This window comes from Papaver somniferum, unplaced genomic scaffold (genome assembly GCF_003573695.1).
Source record: "Papaver somniferum cultivar HN1 unplaced genomic scaffold, ASM357369v1 unplaced-scaffold_35, whole genome shotgun sequence".
Classification (NCBI taxonomy): domain Eukaryota; kingdom Viridiplantae; phylum Streptophyta; class Magnoliopsida; order Ranunculales; family Papaveraceae; genus Papaver; species Papaver somniferum.
In genome coordinates this window covers 6,453,429-6,476,169 of record NW_020645971.1, presented here as the reverse complement: position 1 = coordinate 6,476,169, position 22,741 = coordinate 6,453,429, and the positions used below count along the sequence as shown (strand labels likewise).

Sequence of the window (22,741 nt, the reverse complement as noted above, 5' to 3'; positions counted from 1 at the left end):
CATATGTATAAGTACTTTTTCCTTGAACCGATGTTTGCGAACTTTGTTGATCAAGAGAATCGGAACAAGAGTTGTGAACTCAGTCCGCGAACCCAGTCCCCGGACTGGAGGAAGTTCTTGACCCGAGAAAATCTGCTGGAGTTTGAGAACTCCTTCCGGGAACTTAAGTTCGCGAACTAAGTCTGCGAACTTAAGTTGGTTATATCTAAAGACGATTGTTTGTGAACTTATATTTATATTAACTAAGGAATGCAAAATGCAAACCGTGGCTATAAAGTTCATGAACCGATTCGAGTGAATCAAATCGTTTTTGCTTCAATTGTGTCTTGTGTAGTTACATAAGATTTCCTTGCAATTGAACAACTCTCTAACTAGTTCATTTGAGTCATTTGAACTAGTTATGGTGAAGAAGAATATGGTTGATATGAAAGTGCTCATATGGATAACCATTTGGTTAACTATTGTTGAACCAACAAATGTACATGTTTGGGTAGGTTACACAAACCTAAAATTGTGCATTTCATTTGTGTGTAACAAGCTAAGTTTTCGTAGCAACGGTTGAAAGATATTAGCTTGAATCTAATCAGGTTTTCATCTAACGGTGAATATTTAATGCTTTGTTACCAAACTAACATTGATTGCAAACCCTGATTTTCAATTAATCAAACCCAAATCTTCTTGATAACTGACAAAATCAAAAAGACCCAGTCACAAGGAAAACCCGCTGCAATGCCTCAACTGCTTCTGCATAAACCCTAGTCCTCCCAATCAGGTTTGGGAAAGAGTGAAGGGATAAAATCTGCAAGAGAATAAAGAATAATTTGCAATTAAATTAAGCAGATATAATCATAAAACAGTAGAATAGATTGATAGGCTTTTGCAGAGAATAAACAATCAATTAAAAATTTTAACGTTTATAGGCTTTTCAGAGAAACATGATAAGAGGAGATTAAAACGAGAATAATTGAGAAAAAATAATGAAAAAACAGTACAGAAGACGGATAATTCGAAGAGAAACTAAATCATGTACGTGCAGGAAATAGGAAAGGAAGAATCAATCAAAAAATTAATGAATCGGTTTCACCGAGTTTTCACCTGAGTTGTCGCCCGACCTGCGGAGCCCAGTATATCTGTTGTGGGAATGAGAAAGAGGCATCCCCTCGAGCACCTATAAGATAACTACCTTAGTTTCTGCAAGAGTGAGAGAGTTTCTTCTGAAAGAACGGAGGGAGTATTATATATTCCCGCCCAATATACACATGGGCATAAATATCCTAACTTCAAAAGTGATGAAATGAAATCCTTTCGGTTCCCTTCTGCTTAGCCGTATCTTCTGGCTCATTATCTCCCACCATCCACAAAAAGAGATTCCACAAAAAGAGATGTCTGAAAACGGGTTTCCTTCGTATAAAGTTCGTATGTTATACTTAATGCTTCATCTTGATACAAAGCAACGCTATTTTGGTTGCATTTTTCATCTTCACTGTTGTATGTTTTTAAAGTTATGCCATTTTTATGTTTCTAAGATTTGTTAATATATATATACCCTATATAATATATATAAGTAACACAAAATAGGATAACATTTTAAAGTTGCTTCAGATTTTTCATAATTATTCAGTTCATTAAAAAAATAAAAAAAAATAAAAGAGGTAAAGAATTAGATATCTGAAAGAGATTGTAGTAGTTTTGATTCCACAAACAAGTAGAATAGTAGTAAGTAGCTCTTACTCCGTAATTGAGAACTTAAAATATATTGTCACGAAGTTAAGGAGAGTTTGCTATATTAGATTAAGATTTGGCAAGCATTGGTATTTTTATGATGTGGGTATTTCCAATTTTATGTCTTTGTAAACTGCGTTGATGTTGTGCAAGTAACAAGCTGTGATGCTACAATGTGAATCTTAGGGTCTTTTGTTGTTGAAGTCTTTCTATCATGATGACGTATGAGGATGTTAGTACTGATATATGATTTGTTGTTTGTTAGATAATACTAGGATCATCCTCAAAGGCTCGGCGAGAAATTTTAACTGAGATGGGGTATGAATATACAATCTTGGTAAGCTCTAGTCTCTAAACTAGCTTCTATTCACTTTGTCATTGCCTATTGAAAGTCAAGTCTTAGTATGAATTAGACTGCAGACATTGATGAGAAAAATATACGGATGGAAAAGCCAGAGAAGTTGGTAGTGGCTCTAGCGGAGGCAAAGGTAAATGTCTCCCTTCGCTTGTAGTTAAACCTTGGATCGTATGTTATGGTTTTGTGGGTTTTTCTTCTTCCCTTTTTTTGGATTATTGTTAACGCACAATTTGGTTCATGTATCTTACCGTGAAAGTAGCTTTGCACTTTTTAGGCGGTCGCAATCATGTCAAGGCTTCAGCTTTCTGATTTCCTGGAGAAGGATGCTGAACCAACACTTCTGATCACTGCAGATACAGTGTACTTCAGTTCCTATTTGTTATTATAGTGTTATGAACAGGGACGGACCCAGGAAGTATAAATTTTCTTTTAAGGCCCGGGCTAGAAGCTTGGTCGAGCAAAAAAAAAAAAATAGGCTTGTGGACTAGCAAGATCACCCCGCGCTTTAGCCCCCTTTAGCCCAGGGGTAGGTCCGTCCCTGGTTATGAATCTGGTGTGCTTTTGATTACTTTTGATTTACAGTTGTGCACTTGAAAGGGATTTTGGCTTTTATTGATCATGCATGTATACGAATTGGGATTGACAACAGCACATAGAAATGTTAGAAAAATCACGATCAAAAAAATCTTCATTCAAGTAAAACTAGAAGCTTCTGGTAAATGGGTAGATATCTATATGTATTCCATAACTTATGAGAATAAAAAAGTGCAAAGAAAATAGCGAAGCTTACATGGGTGAAGTTGTCTTACCATACCGAACTAGATTGGCATAAACATCAACTTGAAATTCATTTAGTGTCTTGTTTACTTATTGAGGTTATATCTCATTAATAAGTCTAATTGATGTGGAGGTGGTGGTCTATGAGGGGGCAATCAGAGAAAAGCCAACGGACAAGGAGGAAGCGCGCCAGTTTCTCAAAGGTTTTTGTTTATCATTATTCATTTTTGTTACTAAATATAGCTAGTTGTGTGCTCACCTTCACATGATTCGCAGACTATTCTGGTGGGCTTGCAACAGTCGTCGGTTCTGTACTTGTTACCAACCTTAAGACGGGAATCAGTAAAGGAGGATATGACAGGGTTGAGGTATTAGTCATGCTTCTTCTTGTCCTACACCACATTTACTTGGCTCTTACTTCTGCTCCGAGTAGTATATTCACATGCATGCTGATGGGGTTCTTAGAACAATTTGACGGACTAATGAATGTGGGGATACTCTGCAGGTTTATTTTCATGATATACCTGATGAGGTCATTGATAACTTGGTAAAACATTAAAAAAGCAAAGTTACCTTTTTCCCGTTATTCTCAAATTTCACGAGTGGATGAGAAAAATGATTTCTGAGGATTATTTGTAGATTGAAGAAGGAATTGTACTTCATGTTGCTGGAGGCCTAATGCTCGAGCATCCACTGATATGGCCCTTTGTTGAAACAGTGGTCTGTATTCTATTATCTTCTCACGCCTACTAATAAAAGAAATAAGATAACAATTGTGGTCATGGACTCATGGTGGTGTTCCACTTTGGAAATGTACTCCATGGATAAAGAGTCAGAGAGTTTTCTGTACCTTAGGAAAATTGATTAGTTGTCATGGTCATACCATTGTATGGAAATGTTCAAAATTGATTCATGATGATGATGATGTTGTGCAGATGGGAACCACAGATAGCGTGATGGGTCTATCCAAAGCTCTCGTAAAACAACTCATATTCCAAAGCCTCGTCTCTTCTGTACCTGCAGATCGACTTCGGTGACACCCGCCCGCCCACCCTTAGGATAGGCCAGAGGAAACTGCTGCTGTTGTTATTGTTGTTGTACGTTTATATAATCATTATTTAATTTCAGCAAGGGATTAGTAGAGACATTCATAGATTTTTTAAGCAAGGGATTTCGGGTGACTCTCCGTAAGTTTAGAGATTTTAAGAGACTCTCTGAATGATTTTCAAGGAATTATGGTGATTCATTGAGACAATAAAACATATATGAATTTCAGCTTACACATATTAGACAAACATTACTTTTATTTATTTTACAAAATGAATATATGAATATTTTAATGAAAATGTATTAGTCCACGCATGGTTAACAAAAAATGTAACCATTTTGCCAATAAAATCAGAACGAGACGAACAGAAGGGATTTGAATCTCTAGTAAACTTATTGGGTTTTGGAATACAACAATTTTATTTTATTTTCATTTTTTTATGAATTTAATTGTAGCTTATTTGGTTATTGTTTTTAATATTTTGATATTTAATCCTAAAAAAAAAGAGAAAGAACAAAGTCTCTCAAAATATTACCTACTTAGGAGAGACTTTTTTTTAGCCACTTATGGTATGTTTTGTAATAAAAGTCTCTACAAGTCTCTCAAAACCATAAGTCATTGATTTCAAATTCCAAATCCAATAACAGAGAATTCTACAGACTTTTAGAAAGTCACGATCCAATAACAGAGATTGTTTGAGATTTTGAAGAACTCTCTATTGACTAACAAGAGATTTTAGAAGTCTCTAAAATTCTTTCAATATCTCCACAAATCTCAATTGACTAACCCCCTTTAGCTTCTGATTTCCTCTATTTCCTCAACTATCTAATTCGATCTTTTGCACTCGATTGAAAAATTATCTTAAATAACTTGGCCAATATAATTAAGACTTTTAATAATAGTGTTGTTACTAAACAAAATGAAGACTTTTAATAATTTTGATCGGAAATTGATAATAAGAATTGAACTGAACTTCTATATATTTTCCTACTCGGTAAGACATAAAAATACATACCTGTACCTACCAACGGTAAAAATGACAGTAAAAATAATGAAAAAAAAGAATGAATAAACCCCGTCCCCATGGCCGACGCATGAGGAATACTACACTTTTAAAATCCCATCGTCCTCGAGGAATGAATAAACTGTTCACTAGAGTGGTACGATTTAAAGCGAATTCATTCCCCACTTATTATTATTAATAATATGATTTCAGGTGAATTTCCTATATTGTGGTTAAAAGCTGAATCAACCTATTTTCCTAGAGTTTCTGGCCCCACCAGAGAGTATTTCAACCAATATAAACCTCTTATTTTTTCACACCACCGATACTTCGTCCGATAACACCACGAGCTTATTTTACGATGTAATATTTGGCCTAAAGCAGGCCTAAAGCGCTGCAGGCCTAAAGCAAAAATGCGAGACTTGCAAGACGCAAGATGAAGAAAAAAGAAACAAAGCGAGACTTGCAAGATGCAAGATGAAGAAAAACAAAACCTAAAACAGAAAAGCAAAACCTAAGGCTCTGCAAGGAACGATGGTGTCAAGAGGAAGAAGGCGTAAAACAGGTGTAAAGCAGCCTACACCATGTTATCCTATTCACTTGGACATTTTTTTACCATCAAACTTTCTTGCAGATTCACGCTCTTGATCTTGCCCCAGGTCTGTTTGGTAAATTTTACGCCTATACGATGATGTTCTTTCAAATTATACAGAGGTAATAAAATTCTAAAACTTTGAAATCGGTAAGTTTCTACGCCTAGGGTTTGCTCTTTTTCTTCTTTTTGATTTTGGTTATGATTTTGTTATCATCTAGCTGCGTTTTGATTTTGCAGGAAGGGTTTGTTTCTTTGAGCTAAACTGGGGGCAGGGTGTGACGCGCCATTTACTAAACCTGCTTAGCTAATAGGTTTACAACCTAATTGAAGCACCAAATCCAGATCAACGATTTTAAGAATCATAATTACATAATATGAACTAAAACCAAACCCCAATTGTTGTTAAACCCAAACACTCTGATATCAAAAGATAAAGAACTCTCAAATGATATAAATATATTTGTATGTTGTTTTACAATAAATAAGGAAAAACATATACATATATAAAAGATACATGAACATAACTTAGTTCGGAAACACTTTAAACTACGAAAAACGAATATCTTCACTGCACCCTTTCTTCTGATAACTGAAAACTGAAGTGGGAACGAGTGAGCACATCATCCCAAAAGGGTGCTCAATGAAAACATGTAACTCTCAAGTAATCACTAGCATAATTCACAGTTCTAAAGGAATATAAGTTGAAAGAAACAAGAAGAAACTAATCAATAAGCAATTCATGCATCATGAAGCAAGTGTCACTCTAACCTCGCCAAACTCATTGGAGAACACGACGCGAAAGAAACCCTAATCAATAATAATAACATCGTCCACATAGAGCGCCCATACAAACCATGATTCAGAATATTAGCATCAAGATCAGAAAGTTAGTCAAACAAGCATAATATGCACACGAGTGATTTCCCTCAGATAAAATAGTATATATAATATCCAGATAGATGGCATACCGCCCTACTAAGTACTATTGCCGACGGATGGCGAACCGTCCTACTATCTTAATAAGTAAAAAATGTAATATTATTGCCGACGGATGGCGTACCGCCCTACTATCAACATAAGCAGGAAATGTAATACTATTGTCGACGGATGGCATACCTCCCTACTTGACTTAGCTAAGATTCGTGGAGAAACACAGACACTCCTCGCAGGGAAATCTCACAATGCATATCACAGACAAACACATCATAGCAAACATCATACATAGAGATATATCATACATTAATTGCATACCAAAGTAACACAGAAGTAATACATCAAAGTACACGCAATCATGCACACAAATAGTAAAGTCTCATCATGCTCGCAGATAAAGAAGAACTTAATGATTACAAGAAGGTTAAAGAGTTCCCACCTGAATTGATGACAAGCCATGCCCACCTCGAGATCCACGATCTACCGTTTCATCCTTTGAATCGATCGTTGTTAATAAAGGTTAACTGTTAATCATACAAGTGTTCTAAGAGGTTAGCCAAAAGGTTCATGGGAGGCTCATATCATGATTTTGTATGGGTCTCTGGTTAAAGGCTAGGTGAACTAAGCCCATTTATATCTATCTTTAACACATCTAAAGGTTTACCAATTCAATTGGATTGGGTCTTTAGTCTATTAGGTAAGTCTTAAGAAGATCTACAGAAGTCAAAAGCTGATTCGGACCATAAAGGGTCAAATTCATGAAAATAGGAAAACTAGTCCTAAGCCCAACTCTACCAAAGTCAACTAACGGTCAAAGGGTCAATTAACAGTCTCCGTAAGTCAAGTCCACAGTCAAAGGTCAAGGCAAGTCAATTGGTCCAAGGTCAGGTCAATGACTTAAGTCACTGAGTCAAATCGGGTCAAGTCTGGTTACAGGGTCAACTCAGTCAGAAGACTGATTCAGGCAAACAAGCTGACTCAGACGAGTCAGTCAAGACTATCAACTGGCCAGGCTAAAACACAAGGTCTGAGCCATTAGCTCATGCCATAAACTATAGCATTAAAACACACACACACACACACTCACAACTCAGGCTAATACTACATTCCTTCCTTGATTTCAGTTCAAATGATTCTATACACGTCCCATATTCATCTAAACTTCAGATCATTTATAACTCAACACTACCACCACCATACTTCACTTGAGATTCAAATCATCCTAATCCAGATTAAGTATTTTAGCTCAGCTACACCACGCTATTAAGTCTCGACTAAAAACTGTCAATTCAACACATCCCTGCAGTTCTATTAGTATAACCATTCTACGTTCCATTTCCATTCTGTAGTTGCACTTCAACTAACACTACCAGATACCTCTCCAAAGATTCTTCCATGTCTAACATTCATCTAGTTCCATAACAACTAAACTCTGAGCTTCATAAGCATCACAAGTTCAACAACAGACCACTAACAACATCATCATTTACTCCCATTATTTATTGACCCAAATTCAATTGCCCAGCTACACAGTAAACTCAACCTCAGTACAACACCTTCATTTGTAACTCAACTTATAACTCTAATTCCATTCATTTGAGCTTCATCAACAGTTGAACAACATCAACATCATTTCTATTACATACACATTACCATTCTCATTAACTCTAAAATCTCAGCTCCATTTATTTACTTCCCAATTCATAAATCTTGTAACTCAAATCCACTATCAGTTTCATCTGAATTACCAAATCAGTATCCAATCCTTACTTCATGGCTTCACCAACCCTTATGTGTCACAACATCAACAGCTTCATCATATTCTTCACCTGCAGATTGAGTTTCATTGATAGGTGTCTAAAACACCTTAATATGTATATATTGTTTATTCTTTCTTTGCTAAGTTTTCTTGTAAATTATGTATCTTATGTTTGCTTTTGAGTGTTTAGGTACTTTGGAGTCATTTGGAATTTAAAAAGAAGAAACGTCGCTTAAAACGACAAAAGTGTTGGAGGCGGATTATTTCTCATTATTTGCTTTTATTTCTTCATCTTTATCTGAAAATTATGTCGGCTTTAATGATGCAAATTATTGTCTGAAAAGCATGACAACTTTAGTGATGAAAAGAAATTGAAGAGAAGAAGTGGATTTGAGAAGTAAGAAACGACTGTTGTTGGTGGAAGAATTCAAAGAAGAAGAAAACATTCATTTGGAGCAATAAGGGGGAAAGCATCATTTTCTATACAACTACTCTCGGGAGCGCAATGGATTCAACACAAGGGCTGCCATTTGGTTGGCCCTTATCTTATTCATGGGTGCCTAGATGGGTAACCCCATATCTCATTCATCTGAGTGGGTATAACCATCCCCATTCTTACACTAAACCTAAAATTCAGAGTCTCAATACTTCTCTACCTGAAATTAAGAGAGAACTGAGATGGCGGCACCGTAAGAAATCAGAGAGATCGAGAAACTGGAAGGGGGAAATGAGTTATAATGATTTGTAGTAAGATAGGTTTGATCTTGAGCATGTTGTTGGTGATTAAAAGGTTTTGTGCTGAGCTGAATTTGACAGTGAAAATGAATCTATTGTTGTAATTAGAAGTTAGGGTGATGATTGATCGATTGAGGAGATGATTAAGCTGGGGTTGATGTTCAAATTCAGAAATCTATGGATATTGAATAGGAGGTGATGATTCAGTGAATTGGGGTTTTGCTGATTTAGGTTCAGGTGGTTGTGTTTGCCAGGTTTTAAAAGAAAGATGTAGATGTTGTTGGGTGAAGATATTGTGATGTTTCAAGTTACAGAGGTGCAGGAATGGCTCGAATGAAGGAATTCAACGATTATGCAAGGCGAGTTTTGCAGCAGGAATTAAGCCAAGAAACAAGTGAACTGCAGTGGAGATTATGTTGCAGCTGAAGTGGGGAATGAAAGCTATGATATTGTTATAGAGCTGAATGAGAAGGTGGTAGTGTTGCTGCAACGTAGAGAAGGTATTTCTGGTGATGCTGCAATGAGGAGGTGCTGTTGGTGCTGATGATACAGCTAGAAAAGAGTGGGTTTGAGATGGATTAATGGTTATGCTGCAACTGAGTTATGGTGGGATTGGTATTGTTGTTGGTTTGAGGGCTAAGGAAATGTATTTGGTGTTGTTGAAGCTAAGAAGAATGGAACGTGTGACCTGAATTGAATTGCAAGAATTGCAGGGAAGAATAATTATGGGTTGCAGTTAGCTGGTGGTGCTAGAGATGAATGTTGTGTCAGTTCCACAAGACTGGCAGGCTTAGTGAATTCTACATGGGCCTGTATTGACTGGGCTGTGGTTGCTAATGGACTGGAAGGGATTTTGGCCGTGAATTAGTTTTGGAAATAGATATCCAGACGAGAAAAGAACTATAAAAGGGCATAAAACAACACATGGGAGGATCTTATCGTTGCTTCTACTTTTGTTCTAGGGTTTAGAAACATGAAAGCTTTTCTTTTTCTTCTTGTTATGAACTTCATGAACATGAGCTAGAATTTTATTATTGGTTTGAGGCTGTAGTCGGATTTTGCAAGCATGCTATTTGATTTATGAATTAGTTTTCTCTCAAAATCATCGTTCACTTTCTACGGTTTATAATAATTGCATGATTGACGTATTGCACTATGATTGAATGTTTGTTTAGTTAAGTCTAGAATTGATTGAAATCTATAGCTATTTTAGGGTTTATTGTCGAGCGATAACCTTGAATACGAGTAGCATGATATGATTACGGTTTGTAGTGATACACTCTTGTAATCATATGTAGAGTTTGACCTTTGTCCGAATTGTCATGCGTAATGTATGACAGTTGCATTGATTAACCTATTTCTGAAACTTAATGCTCCTAGGAATTTAACTTAATTAGCGCAAGGCGTTAGGTTATTCTTTAGGTAGAATTCACATACGCATCTCTAATGTGTGTGTTGATGACTTAGGAAATTTATGGAGTATTCTTGCAATAAGGTATTCTAGGGATTTTGATGATAGCGAGATTAAATACGAATTCTAATCATACATTAAATACTTGTTTACAATTGAAGATGAAACCTTTACCCAATATTTCACATCCTTGATTTGCGTGTTTACTTTTCATTATTTTGCTTTTATTTTATTTTAGTTTATATAAAAATCAAAAATCCCCCCTTGTTTTACATAAGAAACCGAAACATATTGACAACCTAGTCCTCTATGTGGGAACGATCCTTTCTTACCCTTGCTATATTTTATATTCTGAGTAGTGAGAAAGTAAATTTATTTTTGACGCATACGACAGCGATCAAATTTTGGCGTCGTTGCCGGGGAGGCAGCGGGTTGTTATTTGTTTTTGGTTTCTTATTTTTGTTTTAGTTTTTATTATTTCTGGTTTTTGACATAGTTTTGAGACCTCTTGTTTCAGGTATCAATTTCTATGGACGGAGCATATTGGAACAATGGATACGGTTTTCAACAACCTCAACACTATGAAAATTACCCACCATCTATGGGATACAATCAAAACCAATTTATTAGCTATGATGCATATCCTAGATAACCTTATGGTGATTTTCATACATACCAACAACAACCTTGTAGTGGGTATGTAAGTCAAGCACCAAGGTGGGATAATTCTACTTCTAATTGTCTTCATCGAGTTGTATGCAGATTTTGAATGGATTACAAGACATGCAACAAAGACTAGACCAACTTGACCGTAATAGAGAGAACGTCGCACAAGCCAATTTCTGCAACACTTTTTCTTACCCGACTCCGGATCATAGTTATGATCCTTCACCCATTCAAAGGGAAGAGTCATGGGAAAGAGAACCTATTGTAGCCAATGGTGGTAAGCGTGTGAACGTCAAAAAACTTGCACAGAAATTATACAAGTTGGAAGATGATGGAGCCTCGGAAGAGCTTGTCGATGAAAGTAATAGGACCATTCACATGGAGCTTAAACGGCTCGTGATAAAGGTTGGGAAACTGACGACGATTCTTATTATGGTGAGTCTGAAAATGAAGGTGATTGTGTTGAAAAGGATCAACCTTTGGAGATATTTAATGATATTATTGTAGTTGACTCAACTCTTGATCTTTATAATGATCAAACACCTATTCAAAAGGTACATGAGTATGATGAAACTACTGTTTTACAGAACTTCCTTGCAACAAGGTTTGAGCCTAATGATGACGAGTGTGTTGAGAATGACCGATTTGACCAATATTGTGGAAGACCCAATTGAGCTTGCAAAGAATTGTAATGATGATGTTTATGTCGAGACTTTGGTTAAGGAAGCAACGGACGAAGAATGGTTGCAAGTTTGATAGAGGACCATGATATACAAGAGGTAAGTAATTCACTTGAGTTTTTCAAGGATGAAGAGGATTCCGTGCTACAAGAGATTGTGCGAGGTTTGTCTAACCCTTTACATATTGATTCTTCTCCTTTACCTCTTATTGGTTTGAATGTATGTGCTTCGAGAGTATTGTTGAATGACTTTATTTCGCGATATCCTCCATTAGAGATACTTGATTCTCTTACTATGCAGGTTTTGGAACAAGAAACCGTGGAAGTTCCCGAATTTTATGTTTTATATCCACTTCCAAGTGTGGATAAGAATAAGTGTGTGGGAAACTTCTTTCGGTCGATAGCTTCGTTTCTGTTTTATATTACTAGTATTTGTGCGAAGCTAGTGTTTGCAAAACATGTTCTATGGGTGGATCCCCAACTTTTTCGATTATTGGTGTATGGAGAATTCGTCTTTCAAGTCGGGCTGACGACTTTAAACCAAGCGCTAAATGGGAGGCAACCTACTGGTTTTGTGTATCTATCTCTATCTTTTTTATTTCTCAAGTCTTTTATCTTTATTTTCTTATTTTGGATATTTGCGTATCAAAACTCCAACTTTTAGAGATTTTTGAACAATTTAGAATAAACACTAGCCTTTTTAAGTAGATGGAATTTTTTCTTGATGATGAGGTATATATTGGCTGAGTTGGGATTAGATGCCAACTAAATAGCTTGTTTAGTGTTTATCCTCTATTGTTCAGAAATACCTATGAGTTGGAGTATCAGTTTTTATTATGCATTTTATTTTCTTATTGTGTATATATATCATGTTATGAATTTCCCATCTTGAAATTTACTTTGATTGACTAAATTTTACATTGAGGACAATGTAAAGTTTAACTGTGGGGGAGTGTTCTCATATAGAGTTTTTAGCCTTGTTAGTTTTCCCTTGTGTTTATAAGAAAAAAAATAAATAGAAAAACTAAAAAAAAAAGAAAAAAAAGATGATAAACTCCTAATCCTAGAAACTTGTGCCTTACACTAATGGAAACATCATGGTTGTAGGAGTTGAGGAACCCACTAGTAGAGTCTATTCATATAAAAATAAATAAAATATAAAAACAAATAACATGATAGTTGTCACCATATCTCGGAGTCTTCACCATATCACGTTTGATTTTTATTTTTCCATCTTAATCTATTGTTTCTCTAAGTGATTTGGTGGAGCACCAACATCGAATTGTTATCACTGCTAGGATGAAATAAAGTGATTGGGTTATATATATAAAAAAAGAAAAAAAAAGAGACCATAGCAATTTGACCAAACGGTATACAATATATATATATATATATATATGTATATAAAATGACACTTGGATAGCAATATGTGTATGTTCTCCCTGTCTCCGTCGCCTAAACAAGCGTGGAATGTAGGATCCATGGGAATTATCATGTAATCTGCTGACAAGAATCATGCGCTTGGATACAAAAGATCCAATCATGTTGTCGATTTGAAAAAAATAAAATAAAAATATTATTATTATTGTGTTGAATAAAATCGATCACTGGTTCCCTTGTATATGTCAGTTGTGTTGATATTAGTATTCAGACCAGTAGCTCAATCCAATAGGATTTTTAGGTTTGTTTTGGCAGTGACCTTCAGACAGATATGGGAAACACTGTTCACCTTAGTCAACAGTCCTCCACCATCTACTTTCTATATCCATCTTCTTAATCTTTTCATGTGATTGTGGTTGATTAGATTCCGAGTATTGTGGTTGTGTTCAACTTTCTGATAAAGCTAGATTACTAATATATGAATTGGATTTGCATAAGGGTACTTCCTTCTGTAGACATTTTGGATTTGTTCATAGATTTGTCACAGGTAGATGGAGTTGGGAATATAGGTTTTGTAGGTAGACCTCTTGTAAACCTTCACGAGACTATAACTCGTCCACTAGGGACACCTAGGGGTTCAAAGGCTTGTTATATGTGCTAAGTGTGACCGTATCCTCGACGACACAGAGTTGTATGTATTTTAGAATTGGTTTTAGTTTGATTTGCTCGAGGACAAACAAATAAGTGTGGGGGAATTTGATAGGTGTCTAAAACACCTTAATATTAATATATTGTTTATGTTTTCTTTGCTAAGTTTTCTTGTAAATTATGTATCTTATGTTTTCTTTTGAGTGTTTAGGTACTTTGGAGTCATTTGGAATAAAAGAAGAAGAAACGTCGCTTAAAACGACAAAAGTGTTGGAGGCGTATTATTTATCATTATTTTCTTTTATTTCTTCATCTTTATCTAAAAAGTATGTCGGCTTTAATGATGCAAATTATTGTCTGAAAAGCATGACAACTTTAGTGATGAAAAGAAATCGAAGAGAAGAAGTGGATTTTGAGAAGTAAGAAACGGCTGCTGTTGGTGGAAGAATTCAAAGAAGAAGAAAACATTCATTTGGAGCAATAAGGGAGAAAGCATCATTTTCTATACAACTACTATCGGGAGTGCAATGGAGTCAACACAGGGGCTGCCATTTGGTTGGCCCTTATCTTATTCATGGGTGCCTAAAACTCAGAGTCTCATTACTTCTCTACCTGAAATTAAGAGAGAACCGAGATGGCGACACCGTAAGAAATCAGAGAGATCGAGAAAGTGGAAGGGGGAAATGAGTTCTACTGATTTGTAGTAAGATGGGTTTGATCTTGAGCATGCTGTTGGTGATTAAAAGGGTTTGTGCTGAGCTGAATTTGAAGATTACAGTGAAAATGAATATGTTGCTGTAATTAGAAGTTAGGGTGATGATTGATCGATTGAGGAGATGATTAAGCCGGGGTTGATGTTCAAATTCAGAAATCTATGGAGATTGAAGAGGAGGTGATGATTCAGTAATTGGGGTTTTGCTGATTTAGGTTCATGTGGTTGTGTTTTCCGGGTTTTAAAAGAAAGATGTAGATGTTGTCGGGTGAAGATATTATGCTGTTTCAAGTTACAGAGGTGCAGGAATGGCTCGAATGAAGGAATTCAACGATTATGCAAGGCGAGTTTTGCAGCAGGAATTAAGCCAAGAAACAAGTGAACTGCAATGGAGATTATGTTGCAGCTGAAGTGGGGCGTAGAGAAGGTATTTCTGGTGATGCTGCAATGAGGATGTGTTGTTGGTGCTTATGATACAACTGGAAAAGAGTGGGTTTGAGATGGATTAATGGTTATGCTGCAGCTGAGTTATGGTGGGATTGGTGTTGTTGTTGGTTTGAGAGCTAAGGAAATGCATTTGGTGCTGTTGAAGCTAAGAAGAATGGAATGTGTGACCTGAATTGAATTGTAAGAACTACAGGGAAGAATAATTATGGGTTGCAGTTAGCTGGTGGTGCTAGAGATGAATGATGTGTCAGTTCCACAAGACTGACATGCTTAGTGAATTCTACATGGGACTGTATTGAGTGGGATATGGTTGCTAATGGACTGGAAGGGAGTTTGGCCGTGAATTAGTTTTGGAAATCGATAGCCAGACGAGAAAAGAACTATAAAAGGGCATAAAACAACACATGGGAGGATCTTATCGTTGCTTCTACTTTTGTTTTAGGGTTTAGAAACATGAAAGCTTTTCTTTTTCTTCTTGTTATGAACTTCATGAGCATGAGCTAGAATTTTATTATTGGTTTGAGGCTGTAGTCGGATTTTGCAAGCATGTTATTTGATTTATGAATTAGTTTTCTCTCAGAATCATCGTTCACTTTCTACGGTTTATAATAATTGCATGATTGACGTATTGCAGTATGATTGAATGTTTGTTTAGTTAAGTCTAGATTTGATTGAACTTACATCCATATCTATAGCTATTTTAGGGTTTATCATCGAGCGATAACCTTGAATACGAGTAACATGATATGATCACGGTTTTTAGTAATACACTCTTGTAATCATATGTAGAGTTTGAACTTTGTCCGAATTGTCATGTGCAATGTATGGCAATTGCATTGATTAGCCTATTTCTGAAACTTAATGCTCCTAAGAATTGAAATTAATTAGCGCAAGGCGTTAGGTTATTCTTTAGGTAGAATTCACATATGTGGCTCTAATGTTTGTGTTGATGACTTAGGAAATTTATGGAGTATTCTTGCAATAAGGTATTCTAGGGATTTTGATGATAGCGAGATTAAATACGATTTCTAATCATACATTAAATACTTGTTTACAATTAAAGATGAAACCTTTAACCAATATTTCACATCCTTGATTTGCGTGTTTACTTTTCATTGTTTTGCTTTTATTTTATTTTAGTTTATATAAAAATCAAAAATCCCCTCTTGTTTTACATGAGAAACCGAAACGTATTGACAACCTAGTGCTCTCTGTGGGAACGATCCTTTCTTACCATTGCTATATTTTATATTCTGAGTAGTGAGAAAGTAAATTTATTTTTGACACATACGACAGCGGTCATTCATCAACAACCAATTCCTCAATTTCCCTTTAATATGAAATTTCCCAAATATTGAGATCTCTTCAAATCCCTAATCCAATACTCCTTGGATGCAAAACCCTAATTCAATAACATGAATTCAAACACCACCATTCAAATCATCTCCTTTATCTGAAATTACTCAACTCAGGAACCCTAATTACACAACCCCCTTCACCTGATTCCTAAAGAAACTTATATTAAACCTAATACATCTAATTATACTTCAATTAAGAGCAAACCCATCATAAATAATTCGATTAATCAATCAAATCAAACAATTAACCCTCGTATTAATAAAAACCCTAATTTACCTTTTCTCTGTTGTTTCTTCCTGTGATCGAACAACTTCAGCACCATCACCATCATCTTCAATCAATTAGAAGAAAAAAGGTTTACAAGAATTCTCATACAAAGAAGCTCAAATCTCTGAGATCGAATAAACAGAGAGAATAAGAAGAAGAAATAGGAAGGAAAGAGAAGAATGAGTTCTCTTCCTCGGTTTGGTGAAGAGAAGGGAAACCGAATTACTGAGGCACCCAGCACTCTGGATAAGGGTTGCCAAGGCGGCTAGACTGCAAAATGACTATTTTTCCCTTCAAACAATTCTGATGATATCTTCTTCGTCTGATATCTGAATGACACGTTCGAGTAGTCCATTCCGCGTAACTTTAAAGATCTATCCAGTGATACTAATTTCGTATCTAGATCGTTGTTAGTTTAATTTCTATTAATTAAGGTACATCTCTAATTAATCGAGTCATTATCGGCCTAATCGTCTCTTGACTGGTCTAATAGCGTTGACGAGCTTGAGGGTCGTTAGATTCTCCTCACCTTATATCATTTTCGTCCTCGAAAATCGAACGTTCCATTTGGTCTTCTAAACTCCTCACCTTATAAAGAAACACTATCTCTCAACTAAGTGCAAGTACTTCTCATACTTACAAGCGCGCGAAGAGATAACTCATTTCAAATGAGTTTCAAACAATAAGAAATGAGACACAAACCTATATGGTTTTCTACAATTAAAATTTATAAGTTGTAGCTCTAGGTTTAACTACAACAATTTGTATTCTAACAGATATGCATGTCCAGGTTTTTCTGCGCTAAAATTTATAGTTTAATTTTAATAATTTATTAATTTGATGTAGTTTATCCACATAATTAATCTTACATTTTTCAATTAATATTTTTCACATAAATCTTACATTTCCATATATTTAAAATTTTAATTATTATTATTCTTTTATGTAAATCTATAATATCTGATATTTAATTTTTTACGTTAAACAATATATAAATTTTCAAATATTATCTACTCTAAATCTGTTAATTACATAATTATTAAAATATTATTATTACATCTCCATGTGTATTTGTTTAATTTAATGATTTACTAAATCAATTATTGGACTAAATACAAGTTGGGTATAAGATTACTAAGAATTTTAGTCTTTTTATTTTGCGTTGTATATCCCCACGTTCTTAAGTCTAACCTAATAAATCTTATATTAAATAACTAGTTCCAATGCACAAGAATGTATTTCTAAATTTTATTTAATTTACAAAATCAGATCATAGATAATTACTAATAATTGTTAATTTATTTATTTTTTATTATTATTATTTTTTTACTTTTTTTTATATAAAAAAAAAACACTTTATTAAACAAACAAAGGAACATTACAAAGAGTTGGTGGGTAGCCTAGCAACAAGCTGGGCGCCGACACTTTTGGAATGATAATACCTAACCTATGGAATAACGAACTACCAATTCTATGGTTAGCATCATGACTAGACATACTGTTAGAGCATAGCTCGGTCAACCTCGCATGCGTTGCTATCTCAAGCATGTTTGTCAATGTTAGTGATCAAAACTACAAGTCTTGATTTCTAGCCTACATAGCTAAGTCTCGGACTAGGATAGAAAAGTGTAGTTGAGCTCAAGGACTTCATGGCGATTCATCATACAACGACGAAGATCTATACAAGGAACCGTGGAACTTCATCAACAAAAAGGTATGTGGAGACTTGAACTTATCTGTCACTCAAAAGTCTATCTCTTCTATCTCCTACTTCTTATGAGACAAAATTCATATGCTATATAGACTAGATCATACACATTTGATATTTCGAACTGAGCATTCATTGCTTATCTTTTATCTCGAAATCGTGTGTTGGTAAAGTGTTTCGCTTTGATCAAGTTTATCTTCACCTAGTGACGAAAGTCATGAAAATTTTCAATCACTTTGAGAATTGCTCTGACGTCAATCGGTCTGTGAATAACGGCTACATAGCGTCCTCTGAGAATGTCTCAATGATTGAAATGAGAGTTTAGATTACATAACCATGTATTCCTTGAACCGAAGTTTTCAAACTTTGTTGATCAAGATAAATCAGGAGGATTGTGGAATTGGCTTGCCAAGTACGCGAACCCAGTCCTCAGCCTCAGTCCGCGAACTGTCCGAAATTCTCGACCGAGAATTTCTGCTGGATTTTCCAATACTTGTTTGTGTGCTAAGTCCGCGAACCCAGTCCGCGAATTGGCGGAAGTTCTCTTTCCGAGAATTTCTGCTGAGTTTGGAAAACTCAACCAATTAACTTAAGTCCGCGAACTTATTTGTGAACTTAAGAGGGTTATGATCTAAAGATGTGCTCTGAACATGAAACATTAAATTACTAAGGAATGCTTTATGAAAACCGTGGCTATAATGTTCATGAGCCGATTCAATCGAATCGAATCATCTTTGTTTCAATTGTGTCTTGTGTAGTTACGTAAGATCTCATAGAAATTGAACAACTCTTTAACTAGATCATTTGAGTCAATTGAACTAGTTATGGTGAAGAAGAAGAAGGTTAATATGAAATGCTCATATGGTTAACCTTTTGGGTTACTATGTTGAACCAACATACACGTACACATTTGGGAATGGTTTTCACGAACCCAGTAAACGTCTACCCAAGTGTGTGTGACAAGCTAAGTTTTCGATCTAACGGTTGAGAAATATTAGATTGAATCCTAATCAGGTTTTCATCTAACGGTGAATAAGGATTACTTTGTACCTAAGGCAAAACCTTGATTTAAAGGCTATATAAAGGAGACATCTAGCATTGTGCAAAACTAATCTTCACACGTCTGTGTGCTACTAGTGCGCTCGCTAGAGTCGATCTCCATTAACCTTTGATTTTCTTCTCTAAAATCAGGTTCACGACTTAAAGACTTCATTGGGATTGTGAAGCGAGACCGATACTACTTTATCGTAGTTGTGTGATCTAATCTTGCATCTTCTATCGTACGAGTACAATCGATTGATTGGCTTAAGATCGTGAGAGTTCTCTTATAGGCAAGATAAAAAAGTCACAAACATCTTCGTCTCACTGTTTGTGATTCCTCGACAATCCTCTTGTGTAGTCAGGAGGGATTGTAGAGAGGTGATTGATTAATCTAGGCTGTTCTTCGGGAATATAAGACCGGATTATCAATTGGTTCCTGTTCACCTTGATTTTATATCAAAAGACGGAACAAAACCTAGGGTTTATCTGTGGGAGACAGATTTATCCTTTGATAGACTTTTCTGTGTGAGACAGATCTGTTTATTATCAAGTCTATGATTTTGGGTTGCAGCAACTCTTGGTTGTGGGTGAGATCAGCTAAGGGAATCAAGTGTGCAGTATCCTGTTGGGATCAGAGGCGTAGGAGTACAACTGTACCTTGGATCGGTGGGACACTGATTGGGGTTCAACTATAGTCCAGTACGAATTTAGTTTGCAGTAGGTTAGTGTATGTAGCGGCTTAATACAGTGTGTATTCAATCTGGACTAGGTCCTGGGACTTTTCTGCATTTGCGGTTTCCTCGTTAACAAAATTTCTGGTGTCTGTGTTATTTCTTTTTCGCATTATATTTTATATAATTGAAATAATACAAGTTGTGCGTTCGTGATCATCAATTGGAAATCCAACCTTTGGTAGTTGATTGATATTGATTGATCCTTGGACATTGGTCTTTGGTACCGTCCAAGTATTCCTTGTATTTGATAAAGACTCGCTATTGTTTTTAGCTTGAGTAAAAATCAAATCAAGAGAGAGATATTAACTCCTTGAGATACTTTTATCTAGATTGAGTCTGACTGTCTAGTTGATTCTCTAGCAAAGTATTTCGGAGTTAGTCCATACAGATTGGTAAGGGAAATATTGGGTGGTGTTGTTAGACCCCCGCTTTTTTCAATTGGTATCAGAGCAGGCAAACACTTTAAAGACCTCAAAAGTCTCTGTTTGTAGCGATCTGACTAGATGGATTATGAAGTCTCAATTGACGCTTCACCAGGTTTAAAAAACAACCGCGAGAAGAAGTCTGAAAAACTGGTATCTTTTTAAAATGGGTTGGATGAACAAATCCGGATCAATCATGATCTTGTTGCAGAAATTGCAATTCTTAAGGATTTGATATCTGGAAATACTCCCTTTAAAAAGTTGAGAAAACTCAGTTGTTCCTCTCTCCAGAAAAGTCATAGGTCAGATAGTAATCAACGACAGGATGTTGAGAAAACTGATATCACAAGGAACCATTCAGACAATCTTCAAATCATAGGCTCATGTTGTGATCCATCCAATCATATACAACAAGCGTGTATGTCCTTTCAAAAGAGTCTTAACGCTGCAAGTAATCTTTGTAAGAAAGCTAAACAATTGTTTGATTCTCTTAAGGTCCATACAACACTACCAGGAAACTCTAAATCGAGAAGTACTAGTAGTATGGGTGCCTTTGCTTTAAGATTTACATCTCCCTTTCAATGGTTTCTTGATAGTGGGTGTAGTCGACATATGACAGGTGATCTCACTTTGTTTGTTTCGTCTGTTGACTATGAAGGAGGTCCTGTAACGTTCAGAGATGGAAGTTGTTGCTACATCAGCAAAAAGGGAACGATCAAGCTACCCGGTATTCCACAAATTCATGATGTGGTATATGTTAAAGGTATGACCGCTAATCTCCTTTCTATTAATCAAATTTACGACAAGGGTCATCGAGTTGTCTTCAATGCGAATGGATGTGACATTGTTGACAAATCCGGGAAAGTGATTTTTCAAGGAACTCGAGGTAAAAACAACTGTTATCTTCTTGATACTCAGTTCAGCAACCGCTGCAATTTGACTAAGGTGGGATCTACACATCTTTGGCATGAGAGTTTTGGTCACATCAATTATCGCCTTCTAACTAAGATCTTTAACAAAGAACTTGTTAGAGGCATTCCCAAAATCAATGCAAAGATTGAAGGTGTATGTGGTGCCTGTCAAAAGGGTAAGCAAACGAAAGTTCACCATAAATCATCACGAGATATTGTCACTAAATCTCCACTTGATTTAATTCATATGGATCTCTTCAGACCAATTCAACAACCCATTGTTGCCGGTAAAAAGTATGCTTTAGTTATGGTAGATGATTACACCAGATTTACTTGGGTTGCATTTCTATCTCATAAGAATGAAACCCTTGGTGAATTCAAGATTATTGTTAAAAGGATCCAGAACGAACAAGGTCGCAAACTAAAGAAAATTAGAAGTGATCTTGGCACTGATATCAAAGACACCAAGGTATTTGAGTTCTGTGATGAACTGGGAATCATTCAACAATACTCACCACCAATTACTCCTCAATCTAATTGAGTTGCTGAAAAAAAGAATAGGAACATCCAGGAAATGGCCAGGGTAATGCTCCACAACAAAAACTTACCTTTAAGATTTTGGGGAGAAGCTGTCTTTACAGCATGTTACTTGATCAACCGTGTGTATCTGCGGTCTAAAACCCTCAACACTCCTTATGAGTTATGATATGGAAGGAAACCCAACCTACACTATCTCAGGGTGTTTGGAAGTAAGTGCTATATTCTGAAAGATCGAGAACAGAAAGGGAAATTTGACACCAAAAGTGACGAAGGTATCTTTCTTGGCTATGCTTCTGATAGTCGTGGTTTTCGAGTTTATAATCTCAGAACACAAGTCATAATGGAATCTTCTAATGTTATCGTCGATGACATTAGTAATTTCCGTCAAGGTAGTCCTCTTGCTGAATTGCCTCCAACAGAGACGATTGAGAAAGTCAAAGAAATTCCAGAATCAGTTGAAGTTATCCCTACTATTACTGATCCTGACATTTCTAGTGACAAGGAGAAGAGCACTGATCAGGCCATTCCTGATGAACAAGAACGTGTCCCTCCATGACATCTTTGTGTTCAAAGGAATCATGACCCCAACAGTATTATCGGGGGAAGGGATTCTACAGCCAAAACAAGGGGTCAACTTCAAAATATATGCAATTTTGGTTGTTATCTTTCGCAGGTGGAACCAAGGAATATTGATGAAGCTCTGAAAGATCCCTTCTGGGTAAATGCGATGCATGAAGATTTAAATCAATTTGAAAGACAAGATGTCTGGGAACGTGTACCTTGTCCTCCAAACGTCAATATTGTTGGTACTAAATGGATATTCAAGAACAAGTCTGATGAATTTGGCACAATTGTCAGAAATAAAGCTAGACTTGTCGCTCAAGGA

General features: G+C 35.9%; 1 protein-coding gene across 7 annotated transcripts; it reads left to right on the top strand.

The window, feature by feature from the left end:
- Positions 1–1,283: 1,283 nt before the first annotated feature.
- LOC113342149 (maf-like protein DDB_G0281937) lies at positions 1,284–4,152 on the top strand. Of its 7 annotated transcripts, none has more exons than XM_026586786.1 (9): positions 1,284–1,412; positions 1,988–2,059; positions 2,136–2,210; positions 2,355–2,438; positions 2,991–3,060; positions 3,134–3,225; positions 3,363–3,404; positions 3,497–3,577; positions 3,793–4,152. In XM_026586786.1, exons 1-9 carry the CDS (start codon positions 1,383–1,385, stop codon positions 3,892–3,894), a joined length of 648 nt encoding a protein of 215 aa, XP_026442571.1. In that variant the 5' UTR covers positions 1,284–1,382; the 3' UTR covers positions 3,895–4,152. The 7 variants fall into 7 exon arrangements, with proteins under 7 accessions (XP_026442571.1, XP_026442575.1, XP_026442572.1 ...); XM_026586791.1 differs by having other exon boundaries at positions 1,342–1,412; positions 2,143–2,210; XM_026586788.1 differs by having other exon boundaries at positions 1,394–1,488.
- Positions 4,153–22,741: the final 18,589 nt, after the last annotated feature.

What these genes read in the sequence shown, in the direction of transcription:
- LOC113342149 (XM_026586786.1), top strand. Translation starts at nt 1,383, where the DNA reads ATGTCTGAAAACGGGTTTCCTTCGTATAAA. An exon ending in GAGGATATGACAGGGTTGAG is followed by an intron (nt 3,226 to 3,362) that starts GTATTAGTCATG and finishes GATACTCTGCAG; the next exon opens with GTTTATTTTCATGATATACC. An exon ending in GGCCCTTTGTTGAAACAGTG is followed by an intron (nt 3,578 to 3,792) that starts GTCTGTATTCTA and finishes GATGTTGTGCAG; the next exon opens with ATGGGAACCACAGATAGCGT.